Here is a 22,596-nt window from a genome sequence, read left to right as displayed (position 1 = left end):
CATGGCCAACTTTTAACTGGGTATAATAAACATTAGGGATTATTCTAGTAGCAGCTGTAGTAAGTAGAAACTCTTTAATTTGTCTTCTTTTGTACCTGGCTAATCTGGGACATGCAAAGTGCTTTAAAGCATGAGAGTCCTTTACTTCACCATTAACAATTTTAGATTAATTCCTCTATGCTGTATGTTTAATTAGCAGGCCAAAGGCTACTTTAAACATCTTGTCTCTCCCTATCACTGTAAGACTTAAAAAGGGATAATATAGTGACCTGGGAAAAATGTTCTTCCCTTTCAGTTCTCAGTTGTAAGGGGAATCAAGAAATGTCAGAATTGATCCACAAAGGATCAGCTCTGATACCAATCTAGCAGCTCCTTTTACTCCTAACTTGGATCCTACAAGCAGAATTGTTGAGCTCCTATAGAGAAACTTGCAGAAATCACATGTAACCTTTTCTGTTTCAGCAAATCATGCGTACTGCCATGACATACAACCTGGGTCTGGACCTGAGAACTGCTGCCTATGTCAATGCAATTGAGAAAGTCTTCAAAGTGTACAATGAGGCTGGTTTGACCTTTACATAAACAGGCCATTACGATTCCTTATTGTATCCCACCCCTTGCTGTTAATGTACCCTCTTCTTGAGAAAGCTTATCACAAGTTTACATGTAACCACAAACTTTTCTTTTCTTCTGACCTTATAGTGGATTCTATTCTCAATTAGTTTCAGTTCCAAACTAGTCTTTTTTACAATAAAAATCCGTGGATTAGGAAATTGTATACAAGTATGTATCTGAAGATAACAGTTCATCTGCACTTGTGGGGGCCATTCTGGGTGTTTCGCCTACAAAACAAAATGGTACATTTTATGTATGGAAGAGTGGTCTTGCCACCTGAGCCACTTCTCAGACTTCAGATCAGATACTGTACTATATGAGCACCTAGCTCATTATTACTTCATGCACTTTTGTTTAATGACATAATTTTGGCTTCAGCACTTTCAGTAAGGCCTTGTATGATCAATGCTGTGGCATTGTCAAAGGAAGAATGGGCCTCCAGCAGGGATTAATTTTGATAGGAGTCTTGTTTTTATTTGTAGTAAAAGCTTCAGGCCTGATTCTCTTAAGGCAATATTTTTTCTTTAACTGTGCTACTGTTACAGTACTGCCTTTTCTTGCTAGTTTGACTATCATCATGATGTTTGTAGCGCTGACAGACTAATATTTTTATAAGCTGAAACTATTGAGCAACTCTAGTTATGTTTTTAATCAAGTATCTACATAACTATTCTGACTATAGGTTGTTTCCTTTTTTTTAAGAAAGGGATATTCTGAATTTGGTAAGCAATCATACTTAGGTTTCTTGGAATTCTTTTTCAGTCTTTTCCTTTCAGAGGCTTTCTGAAAATTAGATACTGCCTCAGTGAACAACTAAAGTGAAACTGAACCCAGAAATCATTGGCCAAACCACAGAGGAGCTAGAATGCTGCTATAAACTTAATCCACTGTCTTAATACACACAGCTTTTTTTTTTTTGTCATCAGGAGGTCTTGAAAGTTTTGAACATAAAGTACAACAAAATGGACCTCAACAAAATATTGGATCAAGCACAGTTTTTGAAGTGTAAGGCTTTTGTCCCTTGGAGTCCCCTTGAAGTGCCAGATGTTATTTATGTAATGAATATGAATGTTTTTTTTAAAAAGACAATTAGTCCCTCCCAGAAACTCATGCTTTTTCCTAACTACTTTGTAACTGCATGACATAACCTGGAGAGAGAGCAGTTATTAAAAAAAAGTTGACCTTTCCAAACCTACTATGCTGGTGTATTACTGTTTTCTATTTCCTGTGATAGCTTTCTGTAGCTAGAGTCAATCTGCAAATCTTCACAGCACCCGTGTCTATTCATTACGTGACCACTACTAAGATACTGCCCCTGAATTCTCTTCAGGGGCTCACTAATACAGATCTTCATCTCTTGAAAATCTTGCCTATCAGCAAGATTCTGAAGTTGCATATATTTAGTAAATAATTTCAGGTCTTTTTAGCTTGTCCTCTAAAATTTGCGTGAAGAACTATTTAGTAGTTAGTATGGAGCAATAAACCTGTGTGATGCATTTAATTAGTGGCTTACTCTATCATATATGCTGGCATCTAGGGTTGTAAAAGTACTACAGATCACCTAAGTGCAGCATATATATATATATATATACACATACACATATTATTTTCTAAAATGTGAACCCTTTGAGCTTGAGAGAACTATTGTGATCAAGGTGTGGATCTCTAAACACAAGTTCTGTATCCTGGATCATATTTTTCAGTGCAGTTTTTACATAAACCATTATACAGTAAAACAAAATTACAATTTTAACAATTCAGCTCTGACAAATTGTAACCAAAACTTGGAGGCTAAAAGCTCACAAATAAACAGTTGAATGATAAAAAATAGAAATAATCTTAAAAGCAGTGTTGCATTATCTGGCAGCAAATTCATTTAAAGCAAAATTTTTATTATTGTTCTCCTTCCCCTGCTTAATTTCCTCTGGCTAGTTTGGTTTTGTAGACTTGAAAAACAGGACTCTTTCAGTGCTGGCACATACAGAAAGCTGGCATAGTTAGCTAACTGGATATCTTCTACCTCCTCCCAGCTTGGAAGGGAAGAAAAGCCAAAGCCTGCACCATGCCTGTATTCCCCGATTCATCAGCATCCTCTGTTCTTATGTACACACACATTAACACTTCTTTTCCAGGGATATCTTGGAAAAAAAGCAGATCTAGCACCTGGCATGATTTTACTAAACCCAGAGCTGAGCCCTTAAGGTTCACTAGACTTGTAAGGTTACTGACCTCTTGTTAAGAGAGTCAGTGTTGGAGACATGAATCTGAGCATATCCAAGGGTGGGTGTAACAACGACTTAAGGTACTTTCAATCAAAGAGTTGAGATCCTTGAGGAGACAAATGCTTGGAGGCTGATTTAAGAGCATATCAGCTGATTTGCCCTTTGTAGCTAAACACAAGAACCAAGCCCTTATCAGTGATCCCAGACTGTTTGTGATAGCCTGCTCTGAAATAATCTCACACGGGTTCTGAGCATTGTTAACCTCACTCCTAATGTGATCAGACAGTTAAGAAAAAAAAAAAAAAATGGAGTCTCATGTTCCTTATCACATTTTGTGCACGTACCTCTCAAGACCCAGCAACAACAACAGAGAGAAGAAAGTAGCAAAATTTTGTACAGTTTCTATGAGTTAATGTGATTTTAGAGGTCTGGCTGCAAAGCAGCTCTAGCCTTTTCCCAGCCCAAGCCACAGCTGAAGAAAGACATCACTCTCTGAGGTGCATGTTATAAATGCTGGGGGCTTTTTACTAAAATTGTGACTTCAATTAGGTGTTAGACCCTCCTTACATATAGTGTACCCACACACACAAGTCTTATCTGCCAGCTAATAACCTTATCACTGCATGTATTCACTTATATGCCACCAGACATTTACCACAAAACTTGCTGTGGTGTTTGGCAGGGAGCCAGTCAGGACCTGAAGTTAGATCTGAACTCACATTAGTAACTTTTCTGAACCACGCCTACTTCATAGAGCAAAGCCTATCCTTACCAAGTGTTCTTAAGCTCTCATTCAGCACTAAATACTGCATAGGTATGTAGTTTGTGTTGAATAGCAGCTCAGCAAGTTCTCTACAGCTGCAAATGAATCACATAAGGATGACAACTACAGCGTTCAGGGTCGCATGGCACTTGCAAACTACTAAACACAAAATGTTTCTGTTATACAGAAGAGCAAGCAAAACAATCCTTTTTTTGTCCCAGCAAAGAACTCAGTACTACACTTCTTTTCATTGATGCCAGCTGCCACCATCAGGAGGAAGTGTCAAAGCAATGGAAGTTCTTGCTGTGATTTCAAGATGCCAGGCAAGTAACCTCTAAATTATTCTGTTACTAATTGAGAAGTCTGTAGTATCAGATTCTAAGATCTCGTTCTAAGTTCATATGCACATAGAGTATTCCTGGTATTTGGGGATCTTTTTCTGGTTGTTGATGAGTTACTCAAAATTACCTGGTTCTGATTCTTCCAGCAGCTGTGCCCCTGTGTGGGTTTAACAGGAGCCCTGCAGACGTGGTCAGTGCCTACAGTGTGGCTGCATTACCCATCCTTCCTGTGCTGTGCAGAGCTGCTGGAGTGGCACCAGTGACCCAGCTCAGCACCAAGCAGGTAGTGCAGCCAAGTGCTCTGCTGGCAGCAGTGCAACCTTCTGCTGCTGCCATTGGCTCTGAGCGTCACTGTGCTGCTGAACAGTGGTCACATACACCTTAAACACACTTGAGCCTTCCTCAACACACAGCTAGCTGTGATTTTACCAATAAGATCAGAAGCACAAACGCAGAGAGGCACAGAGGTTCTTACCTTGTCCGGAGAGAGCTGTTGGGTGCTCAGCTTGTGAGATTTGTGTACACACAATCAGGATTTAGGCTCAGTGACAAAATGGGAGACCAGCTCTCAAGTGTTTGACTTCACTTGCTGCTGACTTCAAGCCAGCCCTTACCCCTCCAAAAAAAAAAAAAAAACCCAAACCAAAAAAACATCTTTGCATTAGTAGCGTGCCACAGCTCTAGCTGCCTGGTCTGTACAGTAATCCAGTCCTTCTAGACCAGTGATTGTAAATTTGTTTTTATATATGTAACCAAAGGAATACATGCAAGCCAGGCAGAGTGTAAGTATTGTCTTTATTTAAGAGTATATGTAGCAGAAACTTGTTTACAAAAATTTCAGTGGTGATACATTTTTATCTTCATTGTCCAAAGCTTTTGCCCCATGAAGTTGCTTGGTTTGCTACATTTTTTACAGCTTTTTCACCGGTTTCAGCAACTTTGTAGACTTCATCAAGTGCTTTTAAAAGAGAAAAACAAAGGTAACTGTAGCATCACTGCAATAGCTTCCCTTTCCCACCAGGTGTAGGACAAGGAGCAAGGCAGGGCTGGGGGCCCTGTCTGGGATTTCACTGTTGTGACATTCTGAAATAAACACAAACATTACTGTACCTTTCTGCCCAGCATCCTTAGCCTGTTCTGCTGCTTGCTGCACAGTCTGGCTCACCGTGTCAACTGCAATTAGGAGAAAAAAAATGTCAGTTGAGCAGGCTTTACCCTCTCCCTAATTTCAGTAGTCACATTTTCAAAGGGTTCCCTAAATGTTTCAGGGGTGAAAGATGAATAATTATTCCATAAGGATGGGCATCCTGATCTAGTGGGAGAGGTGCTATTAGGACTCTGGTTACAGTTCCCCACAGTATCCATGGGTCTTGGTATAGATGAAGATTATGGATTTTAATGTGTGACACCTACAATGTCAAGAAATAAACCCTAGTAGAGAATTGGGTGCAATGAAACCTTCCTTTTACTTAGCCTGGCTAGGATCTGCTGAGAGCAGTTTGGTAAAGATTCTTTCACCAGCTGCATAAACTGGTGTTCACTGTCTGAGCTGGTGTGAGGTATGAGCAGCACATCAAAAATTTAGTGATTAGTCTAATACTTTCTCTTGTACCTAAAGAAAATGTATTCTGTAAGAGACCAGAGTAGTTTTAAAGGTGTGGAAAAGTTCAATAGAAGAGAAATGAATACTGAGAAATGAAGAGCAAGAGAAGGTATTGTCTGAAAGGCCTGCAGCCTAGAAAATAGTGGTAAATATTTGGATGATCAGCTTCTAACAACTACACATAGGGAAATCTTGCTCACAAGAGTCAGAAGTTTGGGGCAAATGGCCTTTCATTGGACCTGTATTTGTTTTATTACCCCTGGCTCTAAGTACTACTTTCTTTAAAAACACCATAGATGTGTTCTGCACAATAGATACTGAAGGGGTGGCTGATCAAGATATTCCTCATGGAAGTGGCAGGAGGGAGAAATGCTGAGGTGAGGAAAGGCATTTAAGTCTACTGAGAGTGTCTAAAACTTCAAAGGTCTCCAGGCTTGTGTTGAGTGGCTCTTCAACAGTGGTTGTTTTAAGTGTTTTGTAAAAACCAGTGGCTTGTTTCACCCTGAGCTTGTAGGACATTTTCCACCACTTAAAAGACATGCTAATTATCATTACACATCATCTTTTGCTGCAGTTTCCTAATGTGAGTGATGTTCACTGCTCGTAAGGTGCAGCTAAGGAAAATGCTTCCCGTAGCAGTCTTGGGTCACAGCCGAGTTTGTGACTCCTTTCAGGACCCATGGGATAGGTGCTAATTTTAGCTACTTGCAAAGCCCAGTTGTGCCACTCTGTATTTGGCAATGGCTCACGGGACTGTGCCTTTGGGGCACCTGCAGGCACAACAGTAATTGAAACAAGGTAATTAATCGTTGCAAAACCACCAGTTAGACAGTCTTTTTTTTTAGTTGAAATCTGGCATTAAATCCCCTTTATTTTCATTTAAATGGGGGTTTAGAGGGTACCTCTAGAATCCTTCTGCAGTCAGTGCAGTACTAACAGTGGTGTGATGAGTTCAGCACCATGTGCTGTGTATTTACTGCCTGTCATCAAGGGATGTGCAGATTGCCCAGAAGTGGCCAAAGTTGGGCCAGTGCCTGGGAAGCCCCTCTGTTGTTCCAGGATCCAACTCCAGCTGGAAGAGCCATGCTGCAGTGCAGGACTTGCTGGGAAGACACTGGCAGGGTTCAGGCAAAGGGCTCCAGACTGATGATATCCAAAGAGCTGGGACAGAGGGGGAAGGACTGCAGCTACTATTTATAAACGTTGCTCTTAGAGTTTGTTGACTCCTAAACACTTAGTTCCATCAGCTGATTGAGATTAGTACTCAGCTCCTTTGAAGATGACAAATGTCACTTCTGAAACATCCATATTATCTTCCAGCATAGGAAACAGTAGATGTCTCCCCAATGTTAAAGGAATTAGGAACATCAAAAAACTGCCACAAAATATGCATTTCTAGGAGTACTCTATGGCAAAATCAGAAAGAAATCTTCATTTTAAAAATTGATGGTTCCCTTCCAATTGCCCACATCCTGATGCTTTTCTTCCATGCCTCAGCATAAAAATAGCTGAATTAAGAATAAATCCAAATCCTTTGGAAAAGAGGGTGGCTGTGGGATTATGCATCCTTCATCTTCGTAGCAAAATGAATGAACCAAGTCATAGTAAATAAGTAGCAGACTTCCCACTTGCTTCATTGGGCACATAACCCACAAGTGATATTTCTACAGCATTTGAAGTCACAGGCAAAGAAACTGGTTTCAAAAGTTCACTTAGATGTCATGTAAAGAAATATGAAACAGTTTCCAGCACTCACGTACTAAGCACAAACATTTCAGGAATCTCAGCAGTGCAGGTCTCCATGTTAAAGCTCCACTAACAATGGTTATTTAACTTCAGGGCCAGTTCAGCAAAACTCTGCAGGAGTGAATTTGGCTCATGCCCTGAGCCCCTGCAGCTGTACTTGTGCTCTCTGTGGGGTGTGTAACTGTGGTGCAGGCAGGGCTGGTGCGCTGACATCAGGGCACTTAACTGCGCCTCTCTGTGCAGCACCGAGAGGGTCAGAGCCTTCAGAGCTGATACACTGTACTGCTACAGAACTCGGATTTGTCATGGCTGGTCATATTAGGAAGCAAAGCCCTAAATAAGCAGCCTCGCCTCTGCTCTCAGCTTTCTGCTGTCCTGTCATCAGCGCATCATCTCAGCACCCACGCAGTACGAGCCAGAAGAGGAAAAGTTGTTGAAAACCCAGTAGTTAATATCAGACCTGCACTTACTATAGTGTTAGAGGGCTTGGAGATTACAGGATGTGCTGACCTCATCCCTGAGGGCAGCATCTATAGAGTTCATGCCCCAGGGGCAGATTTGCTCCCAGCAGCAGGGGCGGGAGCAAGGCAAATACTTTAACAGCCAAGGCACAGGGGGAGGGAAAGCAGCAATTTGTATTTACCTGCCACCTGTGCAGCACTTTCAGCTTGTTGCACAGCTTCCTCAGCGAGCTTCTTCCCAATCCCGAACATGGCTGTGCTCAGTCCTCTCTCCCGGGATGAGATGGGTGAGTGAATCCCTAAGTTCGGTTCTGTTACACTGTTTGGCAAAGTGCAGCTTTTTATAGACAAAGCAGGACTCCTCCCAGTAGTTAGAGGGCAAATGCAAACATCAACAGGGAAAAGTCATGAGCCCTTGTTGGGTGATTAATATACCAGGCATAAAAGGGTGAAGAGACATTAATGTTTGTTATGTTTTCCTCCCCGGAGAGAGGGCGTGGATTCATCGGCAGAAGTTTTCCATAGCCCAGGAATGAAAGCTTTGTTTTTCCATATCGGGGAGTTGGTAAACAGTGGGCATGCCACAGCTGTCCTGACCAAAGGCTCCAGTGCCGCAGGGGGATACGCAGGCTGGCACAGCCCGTCATGAACCGGGCAGAAAAACATTGCATCACGAAACACTCAGCTGAAGAATTGCTTAAATCAACTCTGACATTTCAAAACCTTACATAGAAAAGTATCCAGTTTCAGATGATTCTTGCCCACATTCTTTTGATCCCCAGTGGGACTTAAAATTCACGGTTATAAAAAGAAATGGGAGGTGCTAACCCTGCTTTCTAAAGCATCTGACGAAATCTTTATTGTGCTAGAGAAAGCTCATAATTTCATGGTGTGTCATAATTAATATTTTAACCTCTTATTTCCAAGGTCTGGCTCAGGAGGGTAGGTTTGTGTCCTTCCCCACAGCAAATATTTTGCACGACCCAGCACAGCCTCCAGAATCTCAGGCATCAGCAACAGCTGGTGAGGTTCAGAGCAGGGCTGGCTCCACCTGCCCAGCCAACAAAAAGCTGAGCTGCCCAGCCTTGTCCCCCCAGCTGTAGCCATGGGATGGGACACGCAGGATGGAGACTGCTGAGCATGTGGCCCCCATGCCACCCTGGTTCCTCTTCACAGGGCACCTTTATGCTGTCCGCCACACAGGAGCTGATCTCACCCCAAAACACTAGGCTTGTTTTTTTCTGGGATCACCAGCTTCCCAGCAGAACTACTTATGTGCCCTTTCACACAAGACAGAAGGTTTCACTCTGTGATCAAATAATTATTGCTGAAAACGATTGGGAGGGAGGGGGTGGGATGGGGACAGAGGCAGAGACAGAAGCATAAGCTACCTCAGAACAAGGGTTTTATTTATCAAGCTGCTCTTTATCCTACAGCTGCCACCACAGCAGGATCTAGGAGTGCCTCTCTTGATGCCAGGCCTGGCACTTCATGAACAACAGTTCCTCTGCAATGTCCCTTTCCAGCATTACAGTAAAAGTTCTGTTTTTTTCCCACCACTGCAGGTTTTTTTTACAGACCACAAAGTCCTACTTTATACCAATTAAATAGGATGTAGAGTTACTGAGGGTAGGGATGGGATTGCCTTCGTCATTTTATCTTCTGACAGCAGGGAAAGGATTACTCACCATATCTGAAAGCAAATTCTACCAGAATATGCTCACAAAAAGCCAGAGGGAAAGTAACAATATTGGTTTTAAACTGACATCAAGTCAAGGGTTGTTGACAAATTTCAAAACAGAACTGCAATGCAGGAAAAAAAAAAAAAAAACAAACCCAGAAATATTTCAGATAACTCAGACCAGCACCTGACCAGTGGAAATTCTTTGCACAGCAGCCAAGCAGTAAAACGTACACATTGTTCCCTGTGACATCCTCAGTTACCCACAGCCAGCCTTGTTCACAGGAAATTGCAGTTTCCTAGTCCTGTTCTGCTGCTGCTCCAGTTACTGACAGCAGAGAGATGCGTGAAGACAGCAAGACTCAGAGTAAGCAACAGATTTGTGTATTTGTCAAGGTACAAGTGTTTACATTGTCACTGGAAATACCTCTCCTCATCCTATCCTAATTCCAAAGTGAAGAATGGTTCCCACTCTCATGCACTCCAGTACCACAAATACAGTTTTTTTGAAAGCCACATTACCTCATGAGCAATTTTCATGAGTGCAGACTGGTACAGCACCAGCACTGGCTTCCCAGTGATCATCAGTGCAGAAATAAAATTATAGAGCCAACCCTAATTACATTACACTGACACACTGCAGGTACATATAGAATTGTAACATGGGAGAAAGCACTTGCCATCACAACACTCCCTACGCACAGGTAAAGGTGGTGTTTGTCTCACGGAGTGAAAGCACACAGCATTAAAATACATCTCACTTTTCAAATACAAAAAGGACCCATTTTCTCTCACTCCATATAGACCAGAGCCATAGAAGACCAAGGAGGAGGTGCAGTTCCCTGCAGGCACCAAGCCTTTTGTCACACATGCATTTAGAAGGACGTAAGGTTGCACTCAGTGTCACGGTTTCTGCCATCCCCATCGCAGCAACACGTCTCGGTAACTGCGCTGCCCAGCTCCAGTGACGGAGGCCCTGCACCACAGCCGCTGCTTCTGCTCTGCTGGGCCCCGGAGCCCTCTCTGGCACAGGGACACGTCCCGAGGAGCTCCGCTCGTTCCTGCGCGGGGGCTGCCGAGAGCGGGCCTGGCTCCGCCGCCCCCGCAGGGCTCTTCCTGGGGGCGACCCGGCCCGGCCTCGCTCCTTCCCGGCCGCGCCGAGCCGGGACGGCGCCCAGGGCCGGCAACGCCGGGGCAGAGCCGAAGGCGGGGGTTGGAGCTGCCGAGGCACAAACACAAACACTGCCTGAGCTCAGCCGGCAGACATCCCGAGCTGCAGAGCAGAGACAAAGCCCGGCATCTTCGCCACGGGCTGCAGGGCCCTCATCCCTCAGGCTGAATCGCAGCACCCACAACACCAACACCCTCCCTCCCTCCCTCTTAGAGCATCGCCACCTCGCATGCCCGGGTCCTACCTGCCCACCATGGCTGCATCCAGGAACTCCTGTAGGAATCCTCTCACAGCCCCTTTAAAGCCTCCCCAGCCTCCACCCAGCTCAGCTGGGCAGCCCCAGCCCAGGTGCAGCAGGTTCTGGGAAAAGGCCCTTATTTGCCAAACCTTGGGGGGTTTTGAGTGAAGGGTCCATCTGTGTGATGGGTGGGAACATGAAAGACAACTTGTCCTGTGGGCAGGAAATCCCACTGCTGCCACGGGCCCTGGGGGCAAACAGTGCTGACAGCTCCAAAAGGGAGCTGGACAGCATTGTTCATAACCAGAGACTTCAGGGAGTGCCTGGGATATACTCTCTAGCATTGCTAATCCAGCAATCATGGTTGCTTGGCAGACAGTGCCAAGAGGGGCCTGGTTTGCCACCTGTCCTACTGCTGCCTGCTGCTGCTCCTCTCTGGGAACGAGAGAGGCTGAGTGGGGCCACCTGACATTGTTTCAGGCCTGGTGAAATGGCATAACCCAGGCAGAGTGTGCAGCCATCCGGGACATCCTTGTGGCACGTGGGCAACAGCATCCAACACACCAACAGTTTATTCATCTCCAGGTTTCTTGGTCTTACTTTGCCACATGACAGGAAACTACAACTGCAGACATGTTTCAGAGAGCTTGGATTCTTCATAACCTTTGACCATTAATTGCAGTATTCACTTGAGAGAAGGAGAAAAGTCTGATAAAGTCAGTGGCCTGCTGTGCCCCTGGCCTGTTGAGCTGTGAAGAGGAGATGGGGAGGGCTGTTTGCCCCTCAGCCACCCTGGGAAGGTCTCTGGGGCATTGGAGTGGGGCATGGAGCAGAGGTGCTCCGGCTGGGCAGCCCAGCCAGGGTGAAACACGAATCCCCTTTGCTCAGCATTTCATAGCTCAGGCAGCTGCAGGCACACTCAGCAGCAAATTTTAGGAAATCTGAGAACTCAGGTGTTAGATAACTTCACGTGTCCAGGGCTGATGGCACAGGAGCTGCTAGGAGCTCTAGGGATGTCTGCTTTACTTTTACAGAACATCTGGAGGCTTTGGGTGGGATGGGAAGGCGCAGTCCTTGGTTGGGACACGTGTCTCTGTGTGATGCACAAGGGTGAGAGAAACCCCAAATGCTTCCAGACCAAAGAGCACTGTGACTAGGGCAGGGCCTTTACTCATGGAGCAAAGTGCTTAAGTTTAGACCTGGAAACACTTGCCAGCAAGTGACTCAGACTCATGGGTGCCCACAGCACAGCGTCCACCCTGGGGACAAAAGAGATGTGAAATACTCCGATCAGGCTCCTGAAGCAACAAGGACATCCCTGCACTGGGGACCAGGAGTCAGGAATTGCCTCTGGGTGCTCCCTGGCTGGATGGATAAAGTGGTTTCTCCTCTCTCAACTCAGTGCACCGGTGACCTCCAGTAGTCCCTCCAGCCAGGCTGTCCAGTCCCTACCCTGCCAGTACTGCTGCCAACACTATGCCAGAGCAGTGGGAACTGACAACTGTGTAGTTACACTGAAGACAAGTGGAATAAGGGGGTATAAAACTGCATACCAGGAGTCAGGGCTGCGCTCTGCATGAACAAAACAGGAGGAATAATGACTGTAATGTAAGGGGATAACAGGTTTTACTGGTAAAAATACCTGCAACTGTACCATTTTTTTTTGTAATATTAAAGTTATTTGCAGGCAGAATATTTGATGGAGAGTGGTGTATGGGTCACAATCACATACAAACACAGCACTGGTGTCTGAAATGCTGAGCCTAAAGATCTCAGTCTCTGAAGATTTCTCCATCAGGGAGGTAACCATGAAAAGTACTAAATAATGAAGTACTATTGGGGGTTGCCCAGTAACTGAGAGTGCAATAGTCTAATGCTTTTTCTGTGAGCTTGTACTTGGGTAAATATTTAGGCTTTTAAAGCTTTAAATGACAGGAGCCATTGCATAGGGACACCTGTGCAAAGCCCTGGACTATGTTTACTCACAGATGGTCTATTACTTATAGGGTCCTGGAAAGTCTTTTCAGTTCCTACAGTCCTTGTGCAGACTGCAGACAAGGGTGGTCTTTGGGTTCAGTGATGAGCCAGTCTCTCCTTGGACCAAATTCACAAAGATTGGCTTCCAAAAAGCCCTGGACAACCACAGCTCTTGGTCAAGAGGCGTGAGACTGTGATACCTCAAACAGGCCTGGACTGCCCTATTTCATTGCAGCCAGATGGTTTTGGTCATGCTTTGGTTTTCTTTTGTAAGACACAAATTAGATTATTACTGAAACAGGCTGGTAAGGCTTCAAAGCAAGAGAGGAGGGGAAAAAAAAGTAAAAAGAAGAAAGGAAATATTGCCTAGCCATGAGAAACACCCAGAGGCCGAGGTAAGAGCACTTACTGTGAATAAGTGGGTATTAGTGCCTTCTGTTGACAGAGGCAGCACTAAGTGGGCATCCTGTCTGTCTGCACAGCCTCTGATTGCCCAGCAAGCAGCAATCTCAAATAAATATTTCCATCTCCTAGGCAAGAAGATTGCCCCCTTGCTTGTGTGGCAGCGGCTCCGTCCCTGAGCAGGCCATGGCTGGCCGGGGCTGCCTCGGAGCAGCCACACGAACTGCACAGACCCCGCAGCTCAGGCGTGGCTGGAGCCTGAGCGCTCTCAGGGGGCTCTCGCACCTCAGCGCTGCCGCCTGGCTTCAGCAGCAGAGCCCCCAGCGAGCACGGGGGTAAAGACACCGGGCTTTGTCCCCAGCAGATTTAACAGGTGTATTGTGGATAATGGAAACAAGACATTTAGATGGGCAACAGACGTGTAGGAGAAAGGAGGAGGGGGTGGACACCAGAACTCCGTTCACTCACAGACACCACAGGGCTCGTCTGCAGTGTGGGGCTGTTGGTTTCCATCCGTCTGCCAGACTGCAGAAGGGTTCAGTACTCCTCTCCTTTAGAGGGTTATCACTGACCTCACTGGACTTTGAATCAGAGAGCAAAAGAGATTTAGCAAGACACTGTGCGATCCTTCAGTGAAAGCCCCAGTAAAATAGTGAGATTAAATAACGAGACAATCTGAGTAGAGGAAATCTTACAGTACCTTTATTTATCTTAATCTAAAAATACAGAGGATGGGAACAAATCAAACAACTGACAAGAAATACAGCCCCAGCTTAACTTTTGGAAGTTGACTCAGTTTCATCACATGAATGTTCTGGTGTCCTAATTATGAACAGTTTCACTGGCTTTGTAAATACACTCAGCAAATGTGGCAATAATCACTGAGCTGTTGTAAGAGCAGGGCAACAGCATTGCTGAAACCTTTTGAGCCATGTTGATGATTGTGAGCAGATGTGCTAAAAAGACATTTTTTCTAAGTAAAGGATGAGGGGACCTTCTGCCTTAAAAATTTGTATTTGAAGAGGACGAAATTATCCAGATATCAAACAGCTTTCATTTTTCTACACAAAGAAGTAGGGAATTGCAGACCAAAGAGAGGTTTATACAAGCAGTACTGCCAACTTAAATTAGCATCATTTTCTAAATTCACATTTTTTCCCGAAGCCAGACATTGCTTCTGCAGCTTGTCCGGCCACTTTTTCTACTCCATCTTGTGCCCTCTTGGAAGCCTTGTCAAAAGCTGCAAGAGAGGGAAAAGATACACAGAAAGTTGGAAAAATGCAACATGGTTCAATACTTAAGATGGAAGAAAGGTGTGAAAATAATTAGATTACAAAAAAAGGTAGTGATATATCTCTAAAAAAGAGTTTGGACATTTTGCTGCCTCCTCATCTAACACCAACACGTGCCCAAGCCTGCCATTCTCATCACATCCATGGAGCTGTGGCAGGTGTCGGTTTTAAGGGGATACTGCCAAAGCATTTTGGCTTTTGTGAAATATTTTGCACCCCAAAATTACCAATTCACCCCTCATACTTAGAATATTATTAAATTATTACAAAAAAAAAAAAAAAATAATCAGTCCAGGTTTTAGTTTAACTTGTTCCCAATCCCCAGCTGCAAGCTGCCAACACTTTCTAGACAGCACCTTTTCACCTGCAGGATCAGTAATGTTTGGCCCCAGCTGCTGCCCCAGCAGGTGCTGGGATCCAGTGTAGGGCTGGACCTGGACAGATCCCTGCCCTCAGGGCTGGGGTGGGGGGAGCAAGATGTAACAAAGAGTTACTTAATCCTCTAGAAAGAAGAGCTGTTAGCACAAGTTTTCTAAACACAAGGCCAATGTCTGAATGCTGTGCATGAGGCTTGGTGGCCAGGGAGTGTCAGATACTGTCTGCCAGTACATGTGTGGAGCTACTAAGCAACAGATCTTGAAATTCTTTCATGAGATTTATGAAATTTGTTATAAAAACGTTATAGTCGTTATAAAATGTTAAAGGTTATATAAAGTTGTCACTGAAACCAAGGGCTTTCAGGCTGAGAACACCTGTGGGACAGAGGAGAATCAGCACTGGCCGCTTCTGGCTTGTGTAGAGCTGCTCCATCTTGATTTGAACGTCATTGCTCCTACCTTTCTGGCTTGCATCTGTAATCTGGTTGACTGCATCCTGAGTGGCCTGTTCCAATGTGTTTGCTGCAATTAAGGTAAAACAAAATCAAAATGATTTCCAGCTGTTCCCAATTCTGGTTACAGGAATTCCATACGTCAGTCAGCTTTCTGCATGCCTGCAGCAGGCTGTGCCCCTGGCAGGTGCCCAGGCTGGTACAGAGCAGGCTGAGGCTGTGCCCTTCACTGGTGGGCACCCTGGGAACTGTGTGCTGCCAGAGCTGCTTGCTCTGAGATTAGCGCTCACCTGGCACCTATGGTCAGCTGAGCAAATCAATGGCAGATAAGCAGGAGATAAAGAAGCAAAGATTAGCAGCGAGTTGGAATGATGACATTTAGCTGCAAGCTGCTTATTTAACACTACACTTGCTTTTATTGATTTTTCTACCTTATTATGCTTGGGGTAGGTTGGCCATCTAATGTGCATTTTCTCTGTGGGCCATTTGGGAGTAGGGCTTGTTCTAAAATGGAAACAAGTGCATTAAACAGAGCGGGACAGGAGAACGGAGATTTTTACAAACAAGATATGAATAGAAGGAGAAGAAACTAGAAACATAACAGATCAATTCCAGAATGTGAAATATTAAAAATGTGAGATGCCTTGTGATTGTAAGATAGTTGATCATTTATGAAACAGCAAAGTGCCCCCTCAGTGGCATCGATATATTCAGGATGCAGCAAAGGCTATTTTGTTTTTCAGAAAGGAGTTCTGCCATGTTTGTGGGGCTACTACACATTTGTCCCAGATGTATGGAAACTTGCTGTAACCTAAATATAATCAATGATGTTACTCATATATTTCAGCTTTACAACAGTGTTTGCAGGAGCAGAATCCAGAACCATAACTGATCAAATTATATGCTACTAGGAAAGAGCTGCATGCAAACACAGTAGGGAATATACTACAAAAAGCTAGTATAAGCTATACACATTTTGCAATTTTTTATTTGAAGGGAAAGCTTTCATGGTTTGCATTGAAAAGTTGGTTTCCAATGCCCAGTGCTAATGACAACAGTGCTTGGCCTTACATCATGGGCATTGCTATGATAGAAACATGCATACAGGGTTTTTTAAACCCTGCAGAGTCTAGTGATTACTGCTGAAGAACACAACAGAAACATGTTCTATCCATTACAAACTATACATTGCAAGGTAGTTATATTACCAGAAGGCACTGACAGGCCAAGTGGCAAATGTTAATCAAAGGTTAATTCCAATTTACTAAAAGGAGAGCAGATTAAAAACCACTGCAGAGCATAAGAAAAGACCACCCTGAGCAAAGTAAATGCTAAAGGTTATTATCACCAAAAAAAGGCTTCACTGCTCTAAAAACATCAAGTTTAATGTTTTAGAGAGTGATAAATGTTGGACAATGCTCAGGAGACACAGAGGGAGAAGCGGGTGGGTGGGTTGAGGCAGCTTTGAGAGCCATGGCCAGCCTGTGGTCTTCTCCAGGTGATGGCCAAAACTTGTAAAGTGGAGAAAAAAGAGGAAGCTGTGTCCTGCTAGCACCGAAGCAGCTATAGGTTGTGGTATTTCTGAGTGAAAGTAGTGACTAAGACCCCCTCCAAATACACAACAATATTTAATCTTTCTTACCAGCATTTTTTGCTGCACCTTCAGCTTGTTCCTTAAGTCCTTGGAAGCTTTTACTTGACATTGTGGCTTCTGACACCTGTTACAAGTCCTCTCCTTTGATAAAACTGAGCACCTGGTGATGTATAGCACACTATGTGATAGTGTCCTGACTTGTCCTGGTTTTATACATCTGCCAGGAGACCTGCTGATTCTTTTGGGGGTGACTGGTACAATGGGTGGAGTTCGAATGTGAGGAATGAGAGCTGAAAATAGAGAAAAGCTGTTTATTTACCTTCCCTGATGAGAGGGTGTGCCCAGATTGAGATTTCTGCTCCATTGCACTGTCTTTGTTAATTTGTTGGGTCTGGTTTTTTTTAACCAAAACTGCAAAAAAAAACCTGTTCCACCATCACAGGCAGAGGAAAGCCACTGGACTGAGCTTTACAGAGTGCTGGAAAACTACTGAAGTGCAGTGTGTGGGCATGGCCAACTTTCGTCCCCACCGGGCTGACTTCCTTCTCCTTCCTTCAGTCCCTGAGCAGACCCTCATGAGAACAGAAACAAGCCCAAACTTGTTTCTGTTTTTAGAAGTTTTAATCACAATCCCCTTTTCTTGTCAGGTGGGATAATGTTGGATGGTGAGAGTTGTGATTTATGTGTATTTTTATAAGAAACTGCTAATCTGGTCATCTTTCCAGTTGCCTGCTCAGGGTGGATTGCAAATCCCATCATCACAGAAGGCCTTGCCTGGGTGAGGCAGGTAACCAGTGCCAGCCCTAGCAGTTCTCAGGGGAAGGGAAAAGAAAAGAAGCCAAATTAACAAACCCACATTTTCCTAATGTGGCTTTGTGGTAAGATTCTTTTAGTTCAGAAATTATGTTTAAAGTCCCTTCCTTTCCTAGCATGACCACATTAATAAAAGTTTCTGGCTTTAACCTCTGGCATTTCCCAGGTTTCCACTAGCCTTTGGAGTTTATATTTCCTGCCATCAATCCCCAGTATAAAGGTACTTTGTACAAATAAACTATTGGCAGAGTCAGCAGCCAAATGACTCTCCGGTTTTGTGGGGTCTGGGTTCCTCATTGCCATTTTCTGGGGTACAAAGTGTCTCTGTTCAGATGGCCACACTCATACCCATATTTGTCTTCCTGAGTAAAGATTTGTGTTGGTAAACAGGCATGAGAACAAGATGCCACAGATGAACTAGGGTGGGCACTGACAGTTCTCCTAAGTTTAGGACCTCATTAGTACCCAAGGGAGGAAGAGTTACAGAAAACAAGGTTCTGTGCGTTCCTCTGCCGCTCCTATTCTGCCTGTCACTTCAGAGAGCTCTTGTCAGCTTTTGCACCACTCCTTTGTTATTTCAAACAGCAATCCTCTTTCCCCCTCAACAGGTCAATTAGACTTTTAATTATACATTCACATCAGGTATCTTTTTCAATTCCTTGCTGATTTCTTTCCTGGAATGATTTTCTTACTTGAATTTCCAAAAACTCAGATAAAAAGACACCCAGTATTGTGGAGCTCTGACATTTTTTGAATCAAATCCCTAACACAGACCTACTTATTTTTCTTGCCCAAACCTGACAACACAGCTACAGCAAAGCCACACCAAAAAGGTGGATTTCAGCTGTTCTCAGCTCCCTAGCCAGGTAGATTAAGTTTGTGCAAGTGTGAGTGAAAGGAAGGAAGAGGCTCTCTGGAATCTACCAGGCAGCTTGTCACAGCTTGAGAGGAGGTGTGCCCAGGCTTCAGCAGCAAATACCTTCCAGCTGCCTTCCCAGCTTGTTTCCACTGCTGGGTTTTCAGTGCAAGATTCCTGCAGGTGCTGGCTGGGATAGTCTGCCTGAAAAGGACACCAGGAATTTGGAAAAGCATTTAAAACTGACACATGCTTACATCAAGCATTAAACATGCACCACATTGGAGCAATATTTTATATACTCCTAATCAGTTCAGGTAAATATTGTTCTCTAATTTTGCTTTGGTACCTACCTAGATTTCCCCAGCTCCAACTATTATTCTTCCAAGTGGAAATCTCTGTTTAGCACTTTGGACTCAATAGGGGTGTCTGATCTGTGCCACTGCTTGCTTTACATCCTGCTCAAAACATTAGATAGCATGAATTCCTGAGTAAACCCACACTGCTGACAGCATGACTCCTTATCTAATGTAACCTTATCCTTAGCATTAATATCATTATCCTGATTCCAAACTGAAAAAAAGAAAAGCGAGCAAATTACCCTTGCCCAAATTGACATAGCATGATCATTATAATACAGCCCAGAGCAGAGGGAAGAGGGACATTTGTACAGTATTTATTCCATATGATGGAACAATCTGTGCATCAGGTGGCTGATTAAATCAGAGTGCTCAAAAATGAGGATTTGAAAGGGTGGAAATTTAGTTTGGACTTTTGCTCCATTCAGCTCTTTGTATCTGCTGAGATTGCAGGTAGAAATCCTGGTTAATGCCAGCTGGAGCAAGTACCACAGTGTGCAGGCACAGCCACGTGCCAAGGTGCCCCTGGAATTTCAGACTATTCCAAAAGTTACTCCACCTGGTAATGCCAGGGTGCATCGCTGACATTGGCCCGGACCAAAGTTAGAAAGTGTCACAGCCCCAGAAGCACCGTCTGCCCCCCTCTGACATGTAACTTGTCTGACACCCTCTCTGTGTCTGAGTCCTTGGGCTTTTTCTCCACATTCTGCACCTTCACAGTCTGTTGCTTGTGATGAGCAGTCTGGGGATAAGAAACCCAGAACAGGTTCCTTAAGTGCTAGGAGTGCTCCACTACCTGTGGCCCTGGAAATGGCGACTCCAAACATGCAGCCCAAAAAGCTGTGAGTTAAATCTAAAGCACCACAGGGAAATTAGAAATTGTTCTGGTTTCCTTTCCTTTCAGACATCTTCTGTGGTATCTTCGAGCACCCTCTCATATATCAGTGACATGAACCTTTGTGTTTTATTACCTGATGAAGGTGAGAAGTAATTCTAGAGTTTTACATGTTTTACACATGAAAATGGGTGAGGTTAATTAAGAAGTATTGAAATTTATTTGGGTTTTCTTAAATTTTAATTTTACCAGGGTTGGGATTTATAGACAGCTTTGGTGTCCATCAGCAAGGCAAATGCAATGATGTGTCAGGGCTAACAAGTTCTACTCAGATCACTCCAGAAGTTTATGAAGCATGCAGTGTTCAGCATTTGCAGCTGCTAAAAGAGACTGATACAAGTGTGGAAGGGATGCGATGTTTATATCATGAAACAGAACAGTTTTAAGAAATGCAAGGGTGTGCTCATAAATAGAAATAATTATTGTAAGTCATATGTTAGTCATTTAGAAGATCAAACTAAAGTTGTTCTAATTAAATTAGCTGTTCAGTTCAAATATTGATATACAGTTCTGGGAGAAAAGTAGGTTTAACTGATTCATCCTTTACACAGGTAGTAACATCCTCCAGGAATCATCAGTCAGCTCTGCTTCAAAGCATGAGGTCAATGTAAGGCCAGTGCAAATGGAGTTCTTTACCTTCTGCTTTCTCAATCTTGCAGTAACATCCAGATGAACTGTCAAGTTTCTACTGCCTTCTGGAGCACCTGAAACCATGCTTAAATGCTGGGATTGCTGTGGAGTCTCGTGATATTCTGCAGATTCAGGACTAGAAACTACAAATAAAAAAAATTGCCAGGTCTTTAACTTCTAAAGGGTAGGAAGATGAGCAAGGCTTGACTCCCACCTTAAAATCTGACATGGGGCTGAGGAAATAAATAACTGGTCCTATCCAAGGAGTGGCTGGCTGGGAAAGCTGAGAATGTGAGCTGGAATGTAAAGTCTCCAGTAGAGCTGTGTATATTTTCTAGGCACACTGAGAGGAAGGAGTGCTGTGGCTCTGCTCTTCTGGCACACAGCTGTGCTGCCCACCCCACGTGGGCTTAGTGGAAGGGGAAGGTGGAGAAGTGGAGCTGCCTCGCATGCTGGGATCCACGTGCCAAAGCTTGACAGAGAAACTCTGTGCTGCTACAAACTTTTGTGGGCTGATATTCAGAAAGCTCAGTTTTAATCTGAGCTTTTTCTGCTATGCTGTTAACTGTATGGAGTATATTCTTGTGATTGGTAGGGTTTCAGTGCATTTATGAAACAGTTAAGCCGAGTTTCAATGTGTCAAAGAGGTGAGAATATGGTTTTATAGAGAACAGTATTAAAAAAACAGCCCTTCAGTTTTTAATTGGGTGCTCTGTGAGTTCAGTTTTAGGGCATGCATTATGCAGACACAAAAATAGGACTTTCAAATGAAGTGGGATTTTAAGTGTATTATTACCTGATCTGCATTTCAATTAGCGGAATGCTGTTTAGGATATTCTGTAGAGAGCCACTGCTTCCTCTTCTTCATCCCAGACAGACATCTTTGAAAAATCAGACCCTGCATGCCCTTCAGCCCCTGGCTAGGATGTAACTGGGGGGAGCTCTCAAAGGCTGCAAGGTCTATCAGAAAAAATCACTTAATAAAGCTTAACTGCAGTTTTACATGGTAAGGAAGTTTTGCTGTTACAAGGGGGAAAAGTGGTTTTCAGCACTTTGTTGGCCACTTGTATGGCAAGGTTGATGCAACACTTGGCAGCAGCTGTTCCTGGCTCATTGGATCCCCTCAGAGGTCAGAGTGCGAGTGCCCAGAGTCGTCACTGGGGACGTCACTGGTGGCCACACTGTGCCTGGCACTGGGTGCTGTCTCACCACAGTGGGATTAAGTTAACAGCTTGTGTGACAGTGGTATCACATGTACAAAGTCTACTTAAACAATTCACAGGGTGAGATGAGTGAAAGAAATACTTGATCACCCAGACCATGACCTGTCAGCAAAAAATGATTTTGCTAGTGTTTGCTTCCCTCAGCATTTACCTGAGGCAGGGGGTGCCAGCACTTCTGTAGTGAAAGCACCTTCTTCTGTGGGATGTTTCTGAAGCATCTCCTCCATCACTCCACTTTTCACTTTCCTTCCATCACCTCTTGTTACACTTGCCTGAATACTCATTGAAAGCACGGACTTCTTTTCCATGCAACAAACCAAACAGATGTACAACAAACTTTGGTTGAATAATTAGTAGACAATATTTTGTCTCTTTTATGAAAGACCCTTCTGCTTTAGAAGGAAACAAGTCTTCACTATTCTTACCTCTGACAAGGGTGGCTCAGACCTCTGGCTTCTGCTCCCTCCAGTTGGGTGACAGCCAGTCTGAGGAAGGGACAGGGAGGAAATAGAGGATCACTGAGCCATTGCATGGGCACAGCACTACCCTGTTCCCACTCACTGACACAGGGTACTCATATGGGAGGAAACTGCATGTCCTGGTGTCTGTCTCCAAGACTTGTGGTTGCCTGTGCAAGATGCATCAACACTCTCTAGGCTCTGACTGCCACGAGACTAGACCAGGCCTGGGCAGGGACTGCACCAAGGAAGTGCTGAACGCCTGTCCAGCCTGGGCCCAGAGCAGTGCTCTCCCATGTGAGAAGCAGGCAAGTGCAGAGGCAGATCTTTAGGAAACATTCAGACACTTTTGTGCCCATGTGTTGGGCAGTAGTCGAGCAGTGTTCTCAGTCCCACAGTTCCAGACACAGCTGTGTAAATACTGGTA

General features: G+C 44.2%; 3 protein-coding genes across 4 annotated transcripts in view; 1 reads left to right on the top strand and 2 right to left on the bottom strand.

The window, feature by feature from the left end:
• Positions 1–1,810, top strand: part of GLUD1 (glutamate dehydrogenase 1) — a 29,431-nt gene extending 27,621 nt beyond the window's left edge. The window contains exon 13 of the mRNA XM_069019172.1: positions 463–1,810. Coding sequence (XP_068875273.1) covers positions 463–582 — 120 coding nt within the window. The 3' untranslated portion in view covers positions 583–1,810. The remainder of the gene's footprint in view (positions 1–462) is intronic.
• Positions 1,811–4,717: 2,907 nt separating this feature from the next.
• Positions 4,718–12,452, bottom strand: LOC138112307 (adipogenesis regulatory factor-like). 2 transcript variants are annotated; one of them, XR_011151677.1, is made up of 4 exons: positions 10,848–12,452; positions 7,934–10,651; positions 5,052–5,114; positions 4,718–4,899 (listed from the first exon to the last, which is right to left on the bottom strand). XR_011151677.1 is itself a non-coding variant. In XM_069019173.1 (3 exons), exons 1-3 carry the CDS (start codon positions 8,001–8,003, stop codon positions 4,802–4,804), a joined length of 231 nt encoding a protein of 76 aa, XP_068875274.1. In that variant the 5' UTR covers positions 8,004–8,993; the 3' UTR covers positions 4,718–4,801. The 2 variants fall into 2 exon arrangements, 1 of the variants encoding a protein (XP_068875274.1); XM_069019173.1 differs by lacking the exon at positions 10,848–12,452 and having other exon boundaries at positions 7,934–8,993.
• Positions 12,453–13,900: 1,448 nt separating this feature from the next.
• On the bottom strand, positions 13,901–18,753 carry ADIRF (adipogenesis regulatory factor). Its single transcript, XM_069020391.1, has 4 exons — positions 18,673–18,753; positions 16,984–17,225; positions 15,349–15,411; positions 13,901–14,460 (listed from the first exon to the last, which is right to left on the bottom strand). The coding sequence occupies exons 2-4, from the start codon at positions 17,042–17,044 to the stop codon at positions 14,354–14,356; spliced, it is 231 nt and encodes a 76-aa protein (XP_068876492.1). The 5' UTR covers positions 17,045–17,225; positions 18,673–18,753; the 3' UTR covers positions 13,901–14,353.
• Between the last annotated feature and the right edge of the window lie 3,843 nt (positions 18,754–22,596).

The sequence above is a fragment of the Aphelocoma coerulescens genome, chromosome 6 (genome assembly GCF_041296385.1).
Source record: "Aphelocoma coerulescens isolate FSJ_1873_10779 chromosome 6, UR_Acoe_1.0, whole genome shotgun sequence".
NCBI lineage: Eukaryota > Metazoa > Chordata > Aves > Passeriformes > Corvidae > Aphelocoma > Aphelocoma coerulescens.
Note: the sequence above shows the minus strand (reverse complement) of the source record. Positions and strands in the feature narration are given on the sequence as shown.